General features: G+C 36.7%; 1 protein-coding gene across 1 annotated transcript in view; it reads right to left on the reverse strand.

The window, feature by feature from the left end:
* Positions 1–19558, reverse strand: part of LOC116104725 (vomeronasal type-2 receptor 116-like) — a 123295-nt gene that overhangs the window by 35300 nt on the left and 68437 nt on the right. Inside the window, exons 4-6 of the mRNA XM_031391207.1 lie at positions 16648–16939; positions 15091–15897; positions 6061–6288 (exon numbers count right to left, since the gene is read on the reverse strand). Of these exons, the coding sequence (XP_031247067.1) occupies positions 6061–6288; positions 15091–15897; positions 16648–16939 (1327 nt within the window). The remainder of the gene's footprint in view (positions 1–6060; positions 6289–15090; positions 15898–16647; positions 16940–19558) is intronic.

Genomic DNA, 19558 nt, shown 5'->3' on the forward strand with positions numbered 1-19558 from the left:
TTTCCTCTTTAAGAGCTTCTAGCTCTTTTCCTGTGTTCTCCTGTATTTCTTTGAGGGTGCTATTTATGACTTTCTTAAGGTCCTTATCATCATCATGATAAGTGATTTTATATCTGAATCTTGTGTTTCCGGTGTGATGGTGTGGCCAGGACTTGCTATGGTAGGAGAATTGGGTTCTGATGATGGCAAGTGTCCTTTGTTTGTGTTGTTTATTTTCTTATGCTTACCCCCAGCCTTCTGGTTAACTCTAGTGCTACCTGCCCTTGCTAAATCTGACTGGAGCCTGTCCTTCCTGTAATCCTGGTTATGTCAGAACTCCTCAGAGTCAAGCTGTCTCTGTGATCCTGTGATTCTGGGTATTTCATGTATCTTTAACAAAAAAAAATATATAGAATCACGATTATTCTAGGAAGTGAATGGGATTGGGGATTAATGTTTTAAGTAACTTAAGGGAGATTTTTCATGACAGGTATTGCATTTTCCTCTTATATGTGAACCCAAGAATTTAATTATTTATAATTACTTTTCAGTATGTTTTATGTGTGTGGTGCATGTGTGTATTACATATGTTCACAGGTACATGTGTGTGCATGGATGCTAGAGGAGGAATATTTTCAGTGTCTGGCCTATCAATCTTATTCCTCTGAGACTGGTCCTCTTATTGAAATTATAGTTTACCATTAAAATGGACTGGTTGGCCAACAAGCCTCAACTACCCTTCTTCTTACACTACAAGGTATTAGATGCACATGGTCATCTGAGTTTTTTTTTAATAGTCCTTATGATTGCATGGCTATCACACACACACTGATCCATCTCCCAAGGCATACATGTTAATGTTTGTATATGTTAATATGAGTATGTTTATGGGGAAGTATGGATCCTGAAACTAGAAAAAGCACCATAGCAAAGGAAGAAGACAACCTAATCAAAGGTAATAGGTTATAGAATATGCATAGCATGCAAGCAGAAGCAGATGTTTGTATAAAAGAAGGGTGCTGTCAGCAGGTGGATAGAGGAATGAAGGAGAAGAGTGGGAGAAGATAGCAAGTAGGGCAAAGTATGTATGAAGATACCACAAGGAACTCTTTACTTTGAATAGCAATTACAAAAACAATGGAAAGACTCTGTCTATTCATGTGGCCCTAGCTTAACTTTTCCCAGTAATCCAGTCAGTCTTCCAATCTAACATATTGCCACTGCTTCGGCTTATATGAACTGTGCTCTTAGTTCCATTTTCATTTTGTCCCCGAAGTTTGGGTATGTTGTGTTTTCATTTTCATTGCATTCTAGAAATACTTCAGTTTATTTCTTTTTGACTCACTGTTTTATTCAGAAGAGAGTATTCAATTTCTGTGAGTTTGTAAGCTTTCTGTGTTTTTTTTCTATTTTTTTTTTTGATATGTAGTCAGATAGGATGCAGGATAAAGGTGGTTATTTCAATTTTTATTTATCTATAAAGATCAGAATACTCAAAATACAATCCACAAACCACAAGAATCTCAAGAGGAAGGAAGACCAAAGTGTGGATACTTCATTCCTTCTTAAAAGGAGGAACAAAATAACCATGAAAGGAGCTGCAGAGACAAACTATGGAGCAGAGACTGAAGGAAGGACAATCCAGAGACTGCTTCACCTGGGAATCCTTCCCATATTCAATCATCAAATCTAGACACTATTGTGGTTGCCAGCAAGTGCTGGCTGAAAGGAGCCTAATATGGCTGTCTCCTGAGAGGCTCTGACAGTACCCAACTAATACAGAAGTAGAGGCCACAGCCATCCATTGGACTGAGTACAGGGTCCCCAATGAAGGAGTTAGAGAAAGGCCCAAGGAGCTGAAGGGTTTGCAGGCCCTTAGGACATACAACAATATGAACTAACTAATACCCTCAGAGCTCTCAGGGACTAAACCACCAACCAAAGAGTACACATGGTGGGACCAATGGCTCCAGCAGCATATGTAGCAGAGAATGGCCTAATCGGTCATCAATGGGAGGAGAGGCTCTTGGTCCTGTGAAGGTTCTATGCCCAGTGTAGGGGAGTGCCAGGGCCAGGAAGTGGGAGAGGGTGGGTTGGTGTACTGGCTAATTTTGTGTGTCAGCTTGACACAGGCTGGAGTTATCACAGAAGGGAGCTTCAGTTGGGGAAGTGCCTCCATGAGATCCAGCTGTGGGGCATTTTCTCAATTGCCCCTTGTGGGTGGTGCCATCCCTGGGCCGGAGGTCTTAGGCTCTATAAGAGAGCAGGCTGAGCAAGCCAGGAGAAGCAAGCCAGTAAGGAACATCCCTCCATGGTCTCTGCATCAGCTCCTACTTCCTGACCTGCTTGAGTTCCAGTCCTGACTTCCTTGGTGATATACAGCAATATGGAAGTAAGCCAAATAAGCCCTTTCCTCCCCAACTTGTTTCTTGGTCATGATGTTGTACAGGAATAGAAACCCTGACTAAGACAGTTGGTGAGCAGGGAGAAGGGGTAACAGGGTTTGTTTTTTGGTTATTTTATATTATTTTATTTCCTTTTTTGGAGGGGAAACAGGGAAAGGAGACATCATATGATAAAGAAAATAACTAATAAATTAAAAAACATGAAAAAAGTTTTATCTGGATATGGGGGTTTTCTTAAGTAAAAAAAAAAAATAAAGACTTGCTTTGTGACTGAGAATGTGATGAATTTTGGAGAGAGTATCATGAGGCCTTGAGAGGAATGTATATTCTTTTCTGTTTGGGTGGAATGTTCTACCAATATCTGTTAGGTTCATTTGTTTTATAACATAACTTAGTTTCAGTATTTCTCTGTTCAGTTTTTGTCTTGATTACCTGATCATTGGTGAAGGTGACATATTGAATTCTCCCACTTTCAGTGTGTGAGTCAATACGTGATTTAAGCATCCACTTTAGAAAAGTTGGTGCCCTTGTTTTTGAAACATAGATGTTAAGAATTGACATACTATTTTGGTGGGCTTTTTCTTTTGATGACTATGTACTCTCTTTCCCATCTCTTTGACTAATTTTGGTTTGAAGTCTATTTTGTTAGATATCAAAATGGCCACACCACTTTGCTTTTCAGGTTCATTTCCTTTAAATATCTTTTTTCAACCCTTTACCTTCAGGTAATGTCTATCCTCGATGCTAAATTTTGTATCCTGTATGCTGCAGAAGGAGAAATTCTGTTTTTGAATACATTCACTTTATTGCCACTGATATTGAGAAACATCAGTGACTAATGATTGTTACTTCTTGTTATTTGTGGTTGTTGCTCTTGTTGGTGGTAGTGGTTGTCGTGTGGATCCATGCATGTGCATGTGTGCATGAATGTGTATGTGTATCTTCCCTTCTTTTGGTTTTGTTTTTGTGAGATTATTTACTTCCTGTGATTTCTTGTATGTAGTTACCCTCTTTGTTTGGACTTTTCCTTCTCTCGTGCTTTTAAGGGCTGGATTTTTACATATAGATTGTTTAAGTTTGACTTTATTAGGGGATGTTCTATTTTCTCCATCTACAGTGACTGAATGTTTTGGTGGGTATTGTAGTCTGAGCTGTCATCTGTGATCTCTTTGAGTATGCAACACATATTTCCATGACCTTCTGGTATTTAGAATCTCCACTGAGAAGTCAGGATTATTTCTAACATTTCTGCCTTTATATGTTACTGGGTTTTTTTCTTTCCAGATTTTAATACCTTTTCATTGTTCTGTATGTGTAGAGTTTTGATTAGTATGTGATGAGGGCATTCTCTTTTGGTTCTCTGTATAAACATATAGTATTCTATATAAGGTACATCTTTTAATTTTATAGATGTCCTTTCTTTAGATTATGAAATTTTTCTTTGGTAGTTTTGTTGAAAACATGGGCCTTTGAGCTTGGATTTTTTTCCTTCCTCTACTCCTATTACTTTTAGATTTGTTCTTTTCATAGTTTTTCAGATTTCCTGGATTTTTATATGCATGCTACCTTGTATATAACCACAAATATTAAGTAACTGGCAAGTGAATAGTGGGGAGGTGAAGATTTGCCAAGGAAGGGGAACAGAATATATTGTTATAAAGTGATGGAGGAGGCTGGAATGGTAGAAATGAATGGGAATGAAAAATGGGTTAGGAAAGGAATATGATGCTGGACAACTTAAACGAGACACCACAAGGAAACTGAAAATTATAGAAGCTTTCTAAAACATATACATTTATGAAAGACATGTCAATGGAGTCACCAATAATGATGACTATGCCTCAACTACAGCATCTTATGTCGCCAAGTAAAACCTTCATTGTTAGAAATGTGTTACATCTAGTGAGTGATTAGCCAGAAATCTCAGGCTATTTCACATTTGTTAGTTGCCCTCCACAAACTGATGGTAAAGTTTTATTGCTGCAGACAAGACTTATATATGTCATCAAAAACATAGAAGTTGAGATGGTATCTAACTAGAGGATTTAACCCTACCAACTAGCATTCATGGTACTGGAAGGTACTCTGCATGCTACCAGTGGAGGAATGTAATAATTTTCCCAGCTGCAAACCCTGACATTTACAACTGTAACTTGCCTGAAGGATATGCTGTCACATAAATGGCACAAATATTCAGGGAATAACCAACCACTCTTCTATTGGTTTTAAGGTTCACTTCATGAAATGATCCCATTCCCGACACTTCTAGATAGCCCAGAACCTGAGACTAAATAGGTCATAGACCAAGGTGAAACAAATATTGTTCTACTAAAAGAACATAGCAATAAAATGACTGCTAGTGACATAAGCCTGAATACTTAGATCTGTAGTTTACTCAGCACTTATGAGCATAGCTTATTCTTGCAGGAGATGGGAACAGAGACACAAAAATGGAAAGGATCACATCAGGTTCAAGCCAGACATGGTCCAACACTGAGAGAGAGAAGTGGATATAGGATTCTACCCATAGCCAAGAAGCTATCTGTAATTGATACCTGCTTGCAAGGAAAAATTAGTTTTCTCTGACAGAGTGCCATTGGATATATTAGTACCAATTCAGGCTAGGCTGAGGATAAGTTGTCCAACTTGAAAGGAAGTCAGTGGTAGGGAGCTTTGTGGGTTTTTCTCTCATAATGCTTTGTTTATGTATTTTTCAACTTATTGGTCTTTTGCTTAACTACTTTGGTTTCCATTTCTGTGGGTTTCATTTTACTTTATTTCATGTGTATTTCCTTTGTTCTTTTTGTTTTGTTTTGTTTTTAGAAGAGAGATGGAAAGTAAAGTTATGTACTTGGGTGAGTGGTTTCTGCATAGGATCCTCAAGGATTCACTGAAGGGGAAAAGCATGATCAGAATACAATGGGTGGAAAACATTTTCTGAGTTAATAAAAAAAACCTAATAACCTGAAATATACACTTTTGGTGTGTAAGTAGTTAGGAAGCAAAAATCCAGAATAATTTTTTTCAGTTTCAAAGGTAATTTTATTTTTAATTTTTTGAAATTCTATAGAATATACAATATGAAACACATCACTTGATATTTTATATATTTATATTATTTTTAGCATATCCATAATATTTTTAAAATTTATAGAGAAAACTTTAAAATATTGGTATATTAAATTGCAAAAAATGTCATGCAAAAGAAAACATTAAGAAACATAAGTAATGTAATATAAGAAGTATTTTAATAGATTTCATACAAAATGTTTTGATTATGAATCTTTCATCTTTTAATGCCACTCAGATCTCCACCAACTCATCACTTACTCAACTCCATCCCTTCTCTTTCTCTGTTTAAAAAACAAGCAAACAAACCTGAAAACCAAACCCAAGAAAATACCCCCTACACACACCTCAATAGCAAAATACAAATGTGACATAAAGCGACCAAACAAAAAATTATGGTATAAAAAGGTAGATTTTTAAAAAACGTATCTAAGTACCACTGAGTTTCCTGTGTGTAGAGCCTGCCCTGAAGTGAGCCTCCACTGGAGGAAACTACTTTTTCCTTTATGAGAGGTGTCTATTGCAGATAGCTTCTTGGAGTAGGGATAGTTCAAACAAGTTGAATTTTATTACATGTAATTCAAATTATTACGTTTACCCAACTCACCTCTATAATTCCAGTGGCCCATTCTATCATGTCCTCAGATAAAGATAATTGCTGACCAAGTGGACCATATGGGGAAAATTGTCCAACTTTCATCTTAAGATGAAGACCTTCTGGAAAGTTCCAGTAGTTAAGAATGTCATACTCTGCATTCAATTTCATTTTCTCATCTAAATACACTTGTTCTCCAGCAGGATTTTTAAACTGCATGTTCTTCAGAAAAGGGTGCAGCTAAAAAAGATAGATTATGCATTACCTTATAATGAAAACAAATAATCCAAGTATTAGGGAAAGTCTCTTATTGTTTAAATCTTTGATATATAAGGCAAATTTAACACAGGTATAAAAAATGTAGGACAAATGACAGCCTATAACTGTCATAACTAATATAACTGGATAACTAATGGTGTAACATTTCTGAAAATGTCAGTCCAACAGACAGTTCTTAATAAAATGTGAAAATTTTAAAAAATGAATGAAAATCAGGTAGTTGTCAGTTTGCCTAGGAAAGGTTATCCCCCTCTGTTTATTTTCAGAATTAACCTGTCCTGGTTTGCTTTATGTTGCTTTGATAAAAAGCTTACAGGTTATAGTCCTGAAGACTGTAAAAAACCAAAGCAAGAACTCAAGGCCAGAGTCTAAAGGTATGAAATGAAGCAGAGACCATGGAGGAATGTGTTTCTTGACTTGCTTCCATGGCTTACTCAGCTTTCATTTTGATACAACTCAGGGCAACTTGACTAGGGATGGCACTTTCCACAGTGAGCTGAACTATCCCACATATCACCAATCATTAATCAAGACTATGCCCCACAGACTTGCCCACAGGCCAATCTGATAGATGTAGTTACCCATTTGAGGTTACCCCTTCTCAGGTAACTCTCATTTGTGCCAAATTGAAAAAACTAGCCAGTTCATTGCTCAGAGTAAACTGAGGTCTTGATTACCTTAAATGGTGTTAGACAAGATTCAAGTGTCAAGAGAAGTCTTAACATCACTTAGACATGTCAGTCGTTTGTGTTTCATGGACATAGCTCAGTTGATAGAGTTGCCTAGCATGAGTGAAACCCTGGGTTTGATCCCAGCTCTGCATAAAACTTGGTACAGTTGTACATGTCTTCTATCTTAGCACTCAGGATATAGAGGCAGGAGGATTAGAAATTTGTTGTTGTTCTTGGCTGCATAGCAAATTTGAGGTCAGCAAATTTAAGCATATTAAATTCTTCATAAACAACAACAATGACAACAAAGAAATAGTTTTTCTTTCCTTTTTATTTAAGCAAATGCTTAGGCATATGCTAAAAGGACCTCATATCTTACTACAGACACACTTGCTCTATCCAAAACATATAGGAAATGAAATCATCATAAATGAATAATGGAAATGTGGTACATTTACACAATGGACTATTATTCACCTGTAAAAAAATAGAATTATGGTAATTTTAGGAAAATGGATGGAACTGGAAAACAGCATACTGAATGAAGCACTTCAGGACCAGGAAGAGCAAAGTAACATGTTTTTTGACATTTGTAGATCATAACTTTGAATGGTTAGATTTATAAACTTAATCTGGGTGTCTATAGGACCAGAGAGTTAGAAAGAGCTTATGAGAGAGGGAAGGAGAAGGAACAATAGTATTTGGGGAGAAATATTAGAACCCTGGAGGTATTGGAGAGCACTGTAGGTAGAAAGGTTTAAGCTGGAATGGGAGTGGAGGATAAGGAAGAGGACAGGGAGATAATTTAACTAAGCATGTATGAAAGGGGCCTATGGAAATCTCTTTTTTTTTGTCTACTAAAAACATAATAAAAAAATCAATTGGAATTTAGGCACCTTGTATCATTGGATATTCCTTCTCACCAAAGCCAAAGATTGTGAAGTACTGATAAGTATACATTAGCCAAAAATTACAGAATACCCATTATACAACCCACAGACAGTAAGAAATTCAGCAGAGGAAGGCCCAAGTGAGGACCCTTCAATCCCACTTAGAAGGGGGAACAAAATAATCATGGGAGTCAAGGGAGGGAGGAACTGGAGTGGGAGCTGGAAGGGGAAAGGGGAGGAGGGGCAGAATCTGGTACAGGCAGAGGCAGAAGAGAAACCCAGGGGGCCAGAAGAGTTAATGAAAATCTTCTGTTGTCTTTACTCCCTTCCTTCTTTCAACATTTTTACTACCAGAATTCCCTTTTCTATTTCCATTTTTTTCTGTGTTCTACTATCCTCTATTTGTTAATACTCACCAACTGCTCCTTTCTACTTTTTCACTTTTACTTCTACAAGCATTGCAAACTAAGCACACAAAACCAAATGTCAGTTGAAGGAGCACCATTTGTTGAAAATTTTGTCTTTTTTTCCACTGTATGGTTTTAGCTTCTTTGTCAAAGATCAAGTGAACATAGATGTGTGTGTATTTCTGGTTCTTCAATTCTATTCTATTGATCTACCTGCCTCTCTCTAGACCAATAACATAGTTTTTTAATCACTATTACTCTGTAGTGGAGCTTGAGGTTAGGGATAGTGATTCCCCAATAAATTCTTTTATTGTTGAGAATAGTTTTTGCTCTTCTGGTTTTTTTTTGTTGTTGTTGTTGTTAAAGATGAATTTGAGAATTGCTCTTTCTATCTCTGTGAAGAATTGAGTTGGGATTTTGCTGGGGATTGTACTGAATCATTAGACAGCTTTTGATAAGATGGCCATTTTTACTATATTAATCCTGCCAATCCATGGGCATGGGAGATCTTTCCATCTTCTCAGGTCTTCTTTGATTTCTTTCTTCAGAGACTTGAAGTTCTTGTCATACACATCTTTCACTTTCTTGGTTAGAGTCACACCAAGATATATTATTTGTGACTCTTGTTAAGGTTGTGGTTTCCGATTCTTTCTCAGCCCATTTATCCTTTGAGTAGAGGAAATCTACTGATTTGAGTTAATTTTATATCCAGCCACTTTGCTGAAGTTGTTTATAAGCTCTGGGAGTTCTTTGGTGGAATTTTTGGAACCACTTATTTATACTATCATGCCATCCAGAAATTATGATATCTTGACTTCATGCTTTCAAATATGTATGCCTTTGACCTCCTTTTGTTGTCAAGTTGCTCTGGCTACAATTTTGACTACTATATTGAATAGATAGAGAGCATTAGCAGCCTTATCTTGTCCCTGATTTTAGTGAGATTGCTTCAAGTTTCTCTCCATTTAGTTTAATGTTGTCAATTGCTTTGCTGTAATGTTGCTTTAATTATGTTTAGGTATGGGTCTTGAATTCCTGATCTTTCCAAGACGTTCATCATGAAGGAGTATTGTATTTTGTCAAACTCTTTTTCAGCATCTAGTGAGATGATCATGTGTCTTTTTTTTTATGTTTGTTTATATAGTGAATTATGTTGATGGATCCATCTATTGAACCATCTCTGCATCCCTGAGATGAAGCCTACTTGATCATGCTAAATGATCATTTTGACGTGTTCTTGGATTTTGTTTATGAGAATTTTAGCTTGGGTAGAGTTCCATTTAGTATAGTAACACTGTGCCCTTCGGTACATATTCTGGTTATTCTGTAGCTGCTCAAAATGTTTAAGCTAGCATTTTCTCTCGGGTGAGGTTCTGAGACCGGAGCAGCTGGCCGGGAGGCACAGGCCCCATGACTCCCAGGGGAGCCGCAGGGCGGCAGGGACAGGATCCTCTCAGCTTCTGAGTGACAGAGGAGGAACAGCGTCCTTCTCTGCCCCTTCCCTGCAAGTGGAGGGCCTACCTCCAGAGAGCGCCTTAAGCCAGAGAATTTTATTGAGTATTTTTGCATTGATATTCATAAGGAAAATGTGTCCAAAGTTCTCTTTTTTGTTGTATCTTTGTGTGGTTTAGGCATAAATATGACTGTGGCTTCATAGAATGGATTAGGTAGTGTTCCCTCTGTTTCTATTTTGTGGAATATTTTGAGAAGTATTGCTATCTCTTGTTTGAAGGTCTGATAGAAATCTGGACTAAAACCAATTTGCCCTGGGCTTTTTGGGGTTAGTAGATTGTTAATGACTGCTATTATTTCTTTAGGTGTTATGGGACTGTTTAGATGGTTTGTCTGACCCTGATTTCACTTTGGTACCTTGTATCTGTCTTAAAAAATCATCCATTTCGTCTAGCTTTTCCAGTTTTGTTGAATACAGGCTTGTATAATAGGATCTGATGATTTTTTTAATTTCCCTAGCTTCTATAGTTATGTCTCTCTTTTCATTTCTGATTTTGTTAATTTCTATACTGACTCTGTGCCCTCTAGATATTTCAGCTAATGGTTTATCTGTCTTGTTCATTTTCTCTAAGAACCAGCCCTCAGTTTTGTAGATTCTTTGTATAGTTCTCTTTGTTTCTACTTGGTTGATTTCAGCTCTTAGTTCGAATATTTCAGGCCATTTACTACTCTTGGTTCACTTTCTTCTTTTTATTCTAGATCTTTCATGTTTCTTATTAAGCTGCTGGTATAAGATCTTTCCAATTTCTTTATGAAGGCAGTCAGAGATATAACTATTCCTCTTAGCACTGCTTTCATTATGGTCCTTAAGATTGAGCATGTTGTCCTTTCATTTTTGTTAAATTTTAAAAACTCTTTAGTTTCTTTCTTTATTTTTTTCCCTGACTAATTTATCATTGAGTAGTGAGTTGTTCAGCTTTCACTTGTATGTTGGCTTTCTGGTTTTGTTTGGTTTTTGGTTTTTTTGTTTGTTTCTTTGGTTTTGGTTTTGGTTTGTTTATTTTTTTTTGTTTGTTTTTGATATTGAAGACCAGTCTTAGTCCATGGTGATTCGATAGAATGAATGGGATTAATTCAATCTTCTTATATCTATTAAGGCTTGTTTTGTGTCCGATTCTATGGTTAGTTTTGAAGAAGGTACCATGAAGTGCTGAGAAGAAGGAATATTCTTTTGTTTTAGGGTGGGATGTTCTATAGATATCTGTTAAATCCATTTGGTTAATAACTTCTGTTCACTTAATTGAATCTGTTTCATTAATGTTTCCATGACCTGTCCATTAGTGAGAGTGGGGTATTGAAGTCTCACTAACTATTATTGTGTGAGGTTCATTATATGGTTTAGTAACGTTTCTTTTACAAATGTGGTTGCCCTTGCACTTGGTGCATAGATGTTTAAAATTGAGAGTTCATCTTGGTGGATGTATTCTTGGATGAGTATGTAGGATCCTTCAACATTTTTTGATAACTTTTGGTTAAAATCTATTTTATTAGATATGCCACTCCAGCTTGTTTCTTGGGAACAATTACTTGGAAAAAATTTTTCAGCCTGTTACTACTAGTGTCTGTCATTGTCACTGAGGTATATTTCCTGTGTGCAGGAAAGTGCTAGGCCCTGTTTATGTATCTTGTCTGTTAGCCTATGTCTTTTTATTAGAAAATTGAGTCCATTGGTGTTGAGAGATATTAAATGATTGTTGCTTCCTGTTATTTTTGTTGTTAGAAGTAGAATTATGTTTGTGTACCTCTCTTCTTTTGAGTTTGTTGTGAGAACAATTTCTTGCTTTTTCTTGGCTATACTTCCCCCAACCCCCAACCCTGTATTGGAGTTTTCCTTCTATTTTCCTCTATAGTCCTGGATTAGTGGAAAGATACTGTTATATTTGTTTTTCTCATGAAATATTTTGGTTTCTTCATCTATGGTGATTGATAATTTTGCTATAAAAATAATAGACTGGGTATAATAGACTGGGCTGGCATTTGTGTTCTCATAGGGTTTGTGTGACATCTGCCCAGGATCTTCTGTCTTTTAAAGTCTCTCTTGAGAAGTCTGATGTAATTCTGATAGGTCTGCCTTTATATGTTACTTGTCCCTTTACTCTTACAGTTTTTAATATTCTTTCTTTGTTCTGTGCATTTGGTGTTTTGATTATTATATGATGTGAGGAATTTCTTTGCAATCTATTTTGTGTTTTGTGGACTTCTTGTACATTTATGGCAAACTCTTTTTTTAAATTGAGAAAAGTTTTTTTTCTATAATTTTGTTAAATATGTTTACTGGCCCTTTGAATTTTGAATCTTCACTCTCTTCTATACATATTATTCTTAGGCTTAGTTTTTTTCATTGTATCCTGCATTTCCTGAATGGTTTGGGTTAGGAGTTTCTTGCATTTTGCATTTTCTTTGAGTGTTGTGTCAATGTATTTATACTATGGTATCTTATAAACCTGAGATTCCCTCTTCTATTTCTTGTATTCTGTTGGTGATGCTTGCATTTGTGACTCCTGCTCTCTTGCCTAGGTTTTCCATCTCCAGGGTTGTTACCCTTTGTAATTTCTTTTATGTTTCTATTTCCATTTTTAGATCCTGGATGGCTTTGTTCAATTCCTTTACCTGTTTGATTGTATTTTCCTCTATTTCTTTAAGAAATTTTTGTGTTTTCTCTTTAAGGGCTTCTATTTGTTTACCTGTGTTCTCCTGCATTTCTTTAAGGGAGTTATTTATGCCCTTCTTGAGTCCTCTACCATCTTCTTGAAAAGGGATTTTAGATCTGAATCTTGCTTTTAGATGCATTGGGGTATCCAGGGTTTGCTATGGTGGGAGAAATGGTTTCTGATGTTGATAAGTAGCATTCATTTCTGTTGCTTATGTTCTTGTTCTTGTCTCTTGCCATGTGGTTATTTCTGGTGTTCACTGGGCTTGCTGTCTCTGACTTGAAACTGTTTTTCCTGTGAGCCTGGTTAAATTCGGCCTCTTTTGGTCAGACTCTCTCTGTGGGTGGAAGGGTAGAGAGGGAAATGAAGCACAAGATCTGCTCCCAGGCACAGTTGCAAATCATGAGAAAAATTAGTCTCTGGCTAGGTGGGAGTTCCTGCATCCCCTGGGCACCAGGGATCCCAGGTAAGCCAGGTATTGGAGTGGGGGTTTGGGCTTTCATTGTGATCCTTGGTGTGTCAGAACTCCTGGGGGTCAAGCTGTCTGTTGTAAGCAGAGTATTTGGGGAATTGGAGGAGAGGCTCAGCTCTGGGTGAGGTCTGTTAGTATCTTTTTATTCCCCTTTCTTATTGTTATAACTAAGACATCGAGTACTATACAAAATAGAAGTAGGGAGAGTGGATAACCTTGTCCCTAATCTCAGTTGGGAATTTTTTAGTTTTCCCACTATTTAGCATGATTCTGGCTATAGTATTTTTAAATATCCCCAACATCTCCATGACTTTTATTATGAAGTTTTATTAGATTTTTTTCAAAGGCCTTTTCATTATATATTGATATGATCATGTGATTTCTATACTTGGTTCCACTTATGTGATCAATTTCTCTTATTGATTCACATTTGTTGATTCATTCCTGAATTTTGAAGTTAAGCCAACTTGATTGTGGTAGCTGATCTTTTCAATGTGATACTGAATTAAGTTTACAGATGTTTTATTGAGAATTTATTTTCATTCACATTTTAATATTTAAAATATTTGTTTTTGAAATTAAAATATTGTCACATAATTTCTCCCTTCCATTTGATTAATTTATACATATATGTTTGTTAGGAAGACTAGTCTGTGATTTCCTTTTTTGTTTTGTCATTAGCTGGTTTGAGTTTCAGGTTAATACATCAGTTTAACCAATCTGGAAGAATTTTGATGTAGCCACTTCTTTTCTATTTTATAGAATATTTAGTGAAGTAGTGATAATAGTTCTTTGACATTCTTGTAAAATTCTGAGGAATCTGGTCCTGGGATTTCTCAGTTGTGAAATTATTTTATTACTGCTTTATTCTCATTGCTGATTATAGGTCTGTTTAAATTGTCTCTCATTGATGTTGAAGTGTACTTTTGGGACACCTGAAAGAGATAATGGATCCTATATAGTAACTTAGTCTTCTAGTCTGTATCATTTTATTGCAGAATTAATTAAAGAATTATTTTGAAATTTTTAAATAATTGATTGTTTTTGGAGGTGACATGTTACCTTTTTTCATTTTTTTTCTTTTTTAATTGTCAAAAGAAAATTTAATTCAGTAATATGCATCATCATTATCTTTTGTGAGCTTTTACTACATTTTTTCATTTAATTAAAAATATATGAAGTATTTAGTATTTACAAATTTGTTTCTTTACTGGAATTTACATCAGGAATTAGTTTGTTGATTTAGAAATTTTTATTTGAAAATTCACATCACACATATCTTCTACTAAAAGCGTTTACAATTCTGTTGAGAATTAAGTCCCAGTAGGACTGGAGAGTAATATTTCTCTGTCTGACTAGTATTCAGGACAGGTTTTATGCCTAGCATTTCCCCCTGTGAGTCAGATTCTGTTTGCAATAAAACTGAATGACAAAGTTCAGCACACTTCTAGCCAGTCCTTACATCTGTTGAAATTAGTTTAGCTGACCTTGCCTGAACACAGGGGCCTGGAGCACCTCCACCCCTAACTTCTTCTGTAGTCTTCCCTGCATGTTGTGGAATTATATATACATAATTGAGAATCCTGTCATTCATCTGCATTGACCAGTTGGCCTCCAGACCCTTTGCTGCACGTTTTTCCAAAGTGTCTTATCTTCAGTCAGCTCAGTGTTCAGAAGAAATGATAAGTCCATTTCTTCTGAAACCCCTTCTCCATAGCTGGATCTCCACACATATATACCTATAATATTCTTCCTCTAGTTTGTCTCTGTAATTCCTCTTTCCATGTTGTTTGATTCTATGTGCCTAGGCACTCTACCTTCTTCAATCAGCTCTGACCTAACAGTATCCTTCCACGGCCACCACAGCCTGCCATATGGCTTACAAGTGAAGATAGTTTCTGTATTATCTTTCATATAGAAATCATTGATCTGGCAACACAAAACTCTGATGTGAATTTAGAACACAATGTCTTCCCTCCATGAACACTTTGTTCCTTTTAACCATTTTTTATATGTCTTGACCTACTTACTGCTTTAACAGTTACAAGTAGTTTATTTTGTGGTTCTGCAGGTCCAAAATAAGTAGTGTGACCTCAAAAAGCATACACTTAGAAAATCAAATTGTTGATGTTGTGAGCAATCCAATGTGAGACACATTACCTGCCAGGCTGAAAACATCAGCCCTTCTGCCTTTCTTATTGGTCTTACTTCTACTTGATGAAGAAGCATCTCATGAAGGCTGTGGGCCACAGCATACACAGCATTGTATATATTATAAGCAAACTTATTCATGACCAAGTCAAAATGGATCCCCAGTGATTCATGCAAGGAAGCATTAGGCAGACAGTTCTCCAGTGTATTGCAATCAGCAGCAGCAAATGAGCAGTTAAAAATGTCAAACCACAACTTTGTAAGGTAAAAATCTTCTGGGTATTTGGAAGGATGAATTGTTTTGATAAAATTTCTGAAGTCAGAGATTTCTTTGTGGTGATGTGTGAAGATGAGACTCCCATGTAATGAATTTAAAATGAAATGGTTTGACTGAATGATATCATCCCATTCTGAGTTCATGATCCAGACTTTCCTTGTAACTAAAGTTTGTCTTAAATAAAACAGGAAGCCTTTCAGAAAATCACTGTCCCCATAGGCGATGATCACATTTGCTGATGATTTCAGAACCTGTGTAGGATTCAATTGGCTGTTTGGTAAAAATGATACTTCACTAACTGGGATCATTTCTACAAATTCTACACATATTCTGTTTCTGTTCATTTCTGCCCTCAAATCTGAGAGTATCTGAACACCATTTTGTCCTTCTGACATGATCAATCCTACCCAATTCCAGTGGAAATAATTTAACAAGGAGACAATGCCATGGGACAGAGACATGTCCTTGGAGGCCATTTGATAGAGATCAGGAAACTGCTCGTGATTATTCAGGTTAGGATCAAAAGACCCAATGGACAGCTAAAAGGAAAAGAAAATAAGAAATAAGAAGAGGAAGCATAAAGCACTTGTCCAATCATGACAGGCTTTTAGAATTACATAATATGATGATAATTCACTCATCTGTTTATGTGCATACATGTGGCCAAAGGTTGATATTGGAGTTCTTTGCTATTATTTACTATATTTAATTTTCTTTCTTTCTTCCTCTTCCTCTTCCTCTCCCTCTCCTTCTCCTTCTCCTTTCCTTCCTCTTCCTCCTTCTTCCCCTTATTCTCCTCCTTCTCCTCCTCCTCCTCCTCCTCCTCCTCCTTCTTCTTCTTCTTCTTCTTCTTCTTCTTCTTCTTCTTCTTCTTCTTCTTTTCATAATATTCTAAGTGAAACCGTAGCTTTACCCTGGCTAGTCTGTGAGCTCAAGAGACTCACCTATCTCTACTTTACCAGAAATGAGGTTACATATGTGTATTGCCTTCAATCGGTTTTGTGAAAGGTAGATATCCAAAGTCAGGTTCTCATATTTGTAAATCAAATACTTTATGCACAAAGCTGCTTGTCTAGATGATCATACTTTACACTCAGAATTCCATGTAATCATTGTCTCCTCCAGACTATTCCTTTTCTCTGTCCTGAATATATCACTGAATACTTACTCTTTGGTATTATCAACATTGTCAGATGCATAAGCAGATTTTTCTTCCATCCACTTTTAGCATCTTGGAATGGCAATGAATTATAAATGATTTTATATTTCTCTACTTCACTCATTCTTACCTGTGGATATTTGTAGAGTTTCAGTAGTGTCCCTATATGGGCAGATATTATCCATGATATGCCTGTGAGTACTGCAACAGACTTCAACTCTCTACTACATGTATAATTAGGCACATACTCCTTCAGCCCAGAAAGCCATGAGAGGCATGTATCCAATGTCCACCATTCATTGAAAAGGACATTATATATATCATATCCCAGAGATACATTGGGTAAAATATTGGGGTTCCTGTTAATCTCCTCAATGGCATAAACCATTGCCACAACAATCTGGTAGGTTTTTAAATTTAACCTGCACAGAAGATACAAGAATATTTAGGATTGCTATGGTTTAAATGTCAAATAGCTTCATATCTGGATGTTCTGTCTTCAGTTGATGAGTTTATCAATGAAGCATGTTTGACTTTCAATGAGTTTAGCCTTACTGGAGAAATTGGGTCACTGGACACAGTCCTTTGGACTTTGTATTGTGACTTCACTTCCTGTCTAATATCTTGTTTCCAGAGTGGAAATACAATGTAACCAGCAAACTTATTGATCCTGCCATTGCTATTTCTCTCACTGCTGTCAAGTCTTACCTAAAATGATAACCAGTATCTCTCTAGAAATTTTAGCCAAAATAAACTCCTTTTCTTTAGTTTGCTTTTGTTATTTTATCACAAAAATAAATAATATTAGCAAGCAAGAGGAAATATTCAAACCATGACTATTTTTTGTATGCAACAAAACTACATTTGTGAATTAAATAATTATATTACAATTTATAACTTTTTGGTTGGAATATGTAGGGGGAGATGCAGATAGTAAGGTCTAGTTCCCTAACTGGTTCTTGATTTGGTTAATAAAGGAGATGGAGAGCCTATTGCTGGGCAAAGGGTAAAGGTTAGATTTCTGGGTCCTAGGAGGAAAAAGAGATGCAAGGGAAGGATTTTTTCACCAGGCTTTGGAAGGAGAAGCACATAACAACCATGTAATGTCTTGGGGTAGCCACAACCAACAGCCTCTGCTGATGAAAACTATCTGATGATGTTTGGGCAGGAGGTTCTACAACCAGCAATTTTGCTCTCCAGCAAATTCTAAACTAATAAAACTGTCTAAGTGTTTTTCATTCTGAGGAACAAGGTGGGTAGAGATAGAGACCAAGTTGCTGATGGCAACTTGGTGAAGTTAAGTGGGGACAAACAAAAGAGAGGGACCAGAGCATGGGCAGCAGCTCTAGGGTCACCATAGATGGTGGCTTGATGAAGCTAATACAAGAGGAAGAAAAGAGAAGCCAGGAGTGGGGCTAGTGGCATCTGACCTCAGGGCTAAGCATAGGTTAAGGTCCCAGGAATGGAGGTAGCATGCTTTTTAAAATTATACCCAACAGGAATTATTATAATGTGTTTTTTAAATAGGTAGAGTTGTCAAAAAAATCAAGTGATCATAGCTGTGTGGGTTCATTTCTGGGTCTCCAATTCTATTCCATTGATCTACCTGCCAGTCTCTGTACCAATACCATATAGTTTTTATCACTATTGCTCTGTAATACAGCTTGAGGTCAGCAATGGTGATTTCCCCCCACCCCAGAAGTTCTTTTATTGTTGAGAATAGTTTTTACTATCCTGGGATTTATGTTATTCCAGATGAATTTGCAAACTGCTCTATGATCATAGCAGCCTTATTTATAATAGCAAGAACCTGGAAATAACCCAATGTCCTTCAAGAGAGGAATGGGTACAGAAAATGTGGTATTGAACTCATTGAAATAGGAGACATCTTCCTGAAGAGAACACCAATGACTCTGGATCAAAATCAACAATTGTTAAATGGGACCTCCTGAAACTGAAAATCTTCAATAGGACAATATAACAGCCTACAGATTAGGAAAGGATCATCATTAATGATACATCTGACAGAAGGTTAATATACAAAATATATAAAGAACTCAAGAAATTAGACACCAACAGCTTGAATCACCTAATTAAAAATGGAGTACAGAGAATTTAGTACAGAGCTAAACAGAGAATTTTATGCAGAGTAATCTCAAATGACTTAGAGTAATCTCAAGGAAATGTTCTCTGCCCTTAGTCATTAGGGAAATGCAAGGACATCATGAAATTTGCAGACAAGTGAATGGAACTTGACAGTATCATCTTGAGTGAGGTAACCCAAGCCTAAAATGACATGCATGGCATATACTCACTTGTAAGTAGATATTAGCTATGAAGTACAGGATACCCACACTCCAATCCATATTCAAATAAGCAAAACAAGAGGAAGGCCCAAATAAGGATGCTTGAATATAACTTAGAATGGGAAATAAAATATGCATAGCAGTTAGATGGAGGCACAGAACTGGATGGGAGAAGAGATATGGAGGGGAATGGAAGGGGGGTTCCATATCTGGTTTGGGGGAAGACATGAGAGAGGGCAGGAGGGACAGGAGAATTAATGGAAATCTACAGCTGGTTGTTTTGAGGGGTGTAGAAGGTATGGGGCATCTCAAGGTCATGCCAGAGACCTGGGAGAGAGGAGTTTCCAAGAATCAATGCTGATGATGTTAGCTGAGACTCACGGCAGTGAATATATGGAACCTGAACCTCATGTAGCCACACAGAAATCCTGTAGGAGACATATAGACACAAACCACCCACAAAACCTTTGACTCAAAATGTATTCTGTATACAAGAAATGAAGGGAAGAGGGATGGAGCAGAGATTGAAGGGAGGGTCAGTGAATTACCAGTCCAACTTGAGACCCATCCCATGGGCAAGCACCAATACCTGACACTCTTATGCAGGAGACTATAATATCTTTCCTTTGAGAGGCTCCACCCAGAAAATGAACAAAACAGATGCAGATACCCACAGTCAAACATTCCATGGAGTTTGGGGACTCTTAAAAAAGAGTTGAGAAAATTATTTAGGGC

The sequence above is a fragment of the Mastomys coucha genome, unplaced genomic scaffold (genome assembly GCF_008632895.1).
Source record: "Mastomys coucha isolate ucsf_1 unplaced genomic scaffold, UCSF_Mcou_1 pScaffold22, whole genome shotgun sequence".
Classification (NCBI taxonomy): domain Eukaryota; kingdom Metazoa; phylum Chordata; class Mammalia; order Rodentia; family Muridae; genus Mastomys; species Mastomys coucha.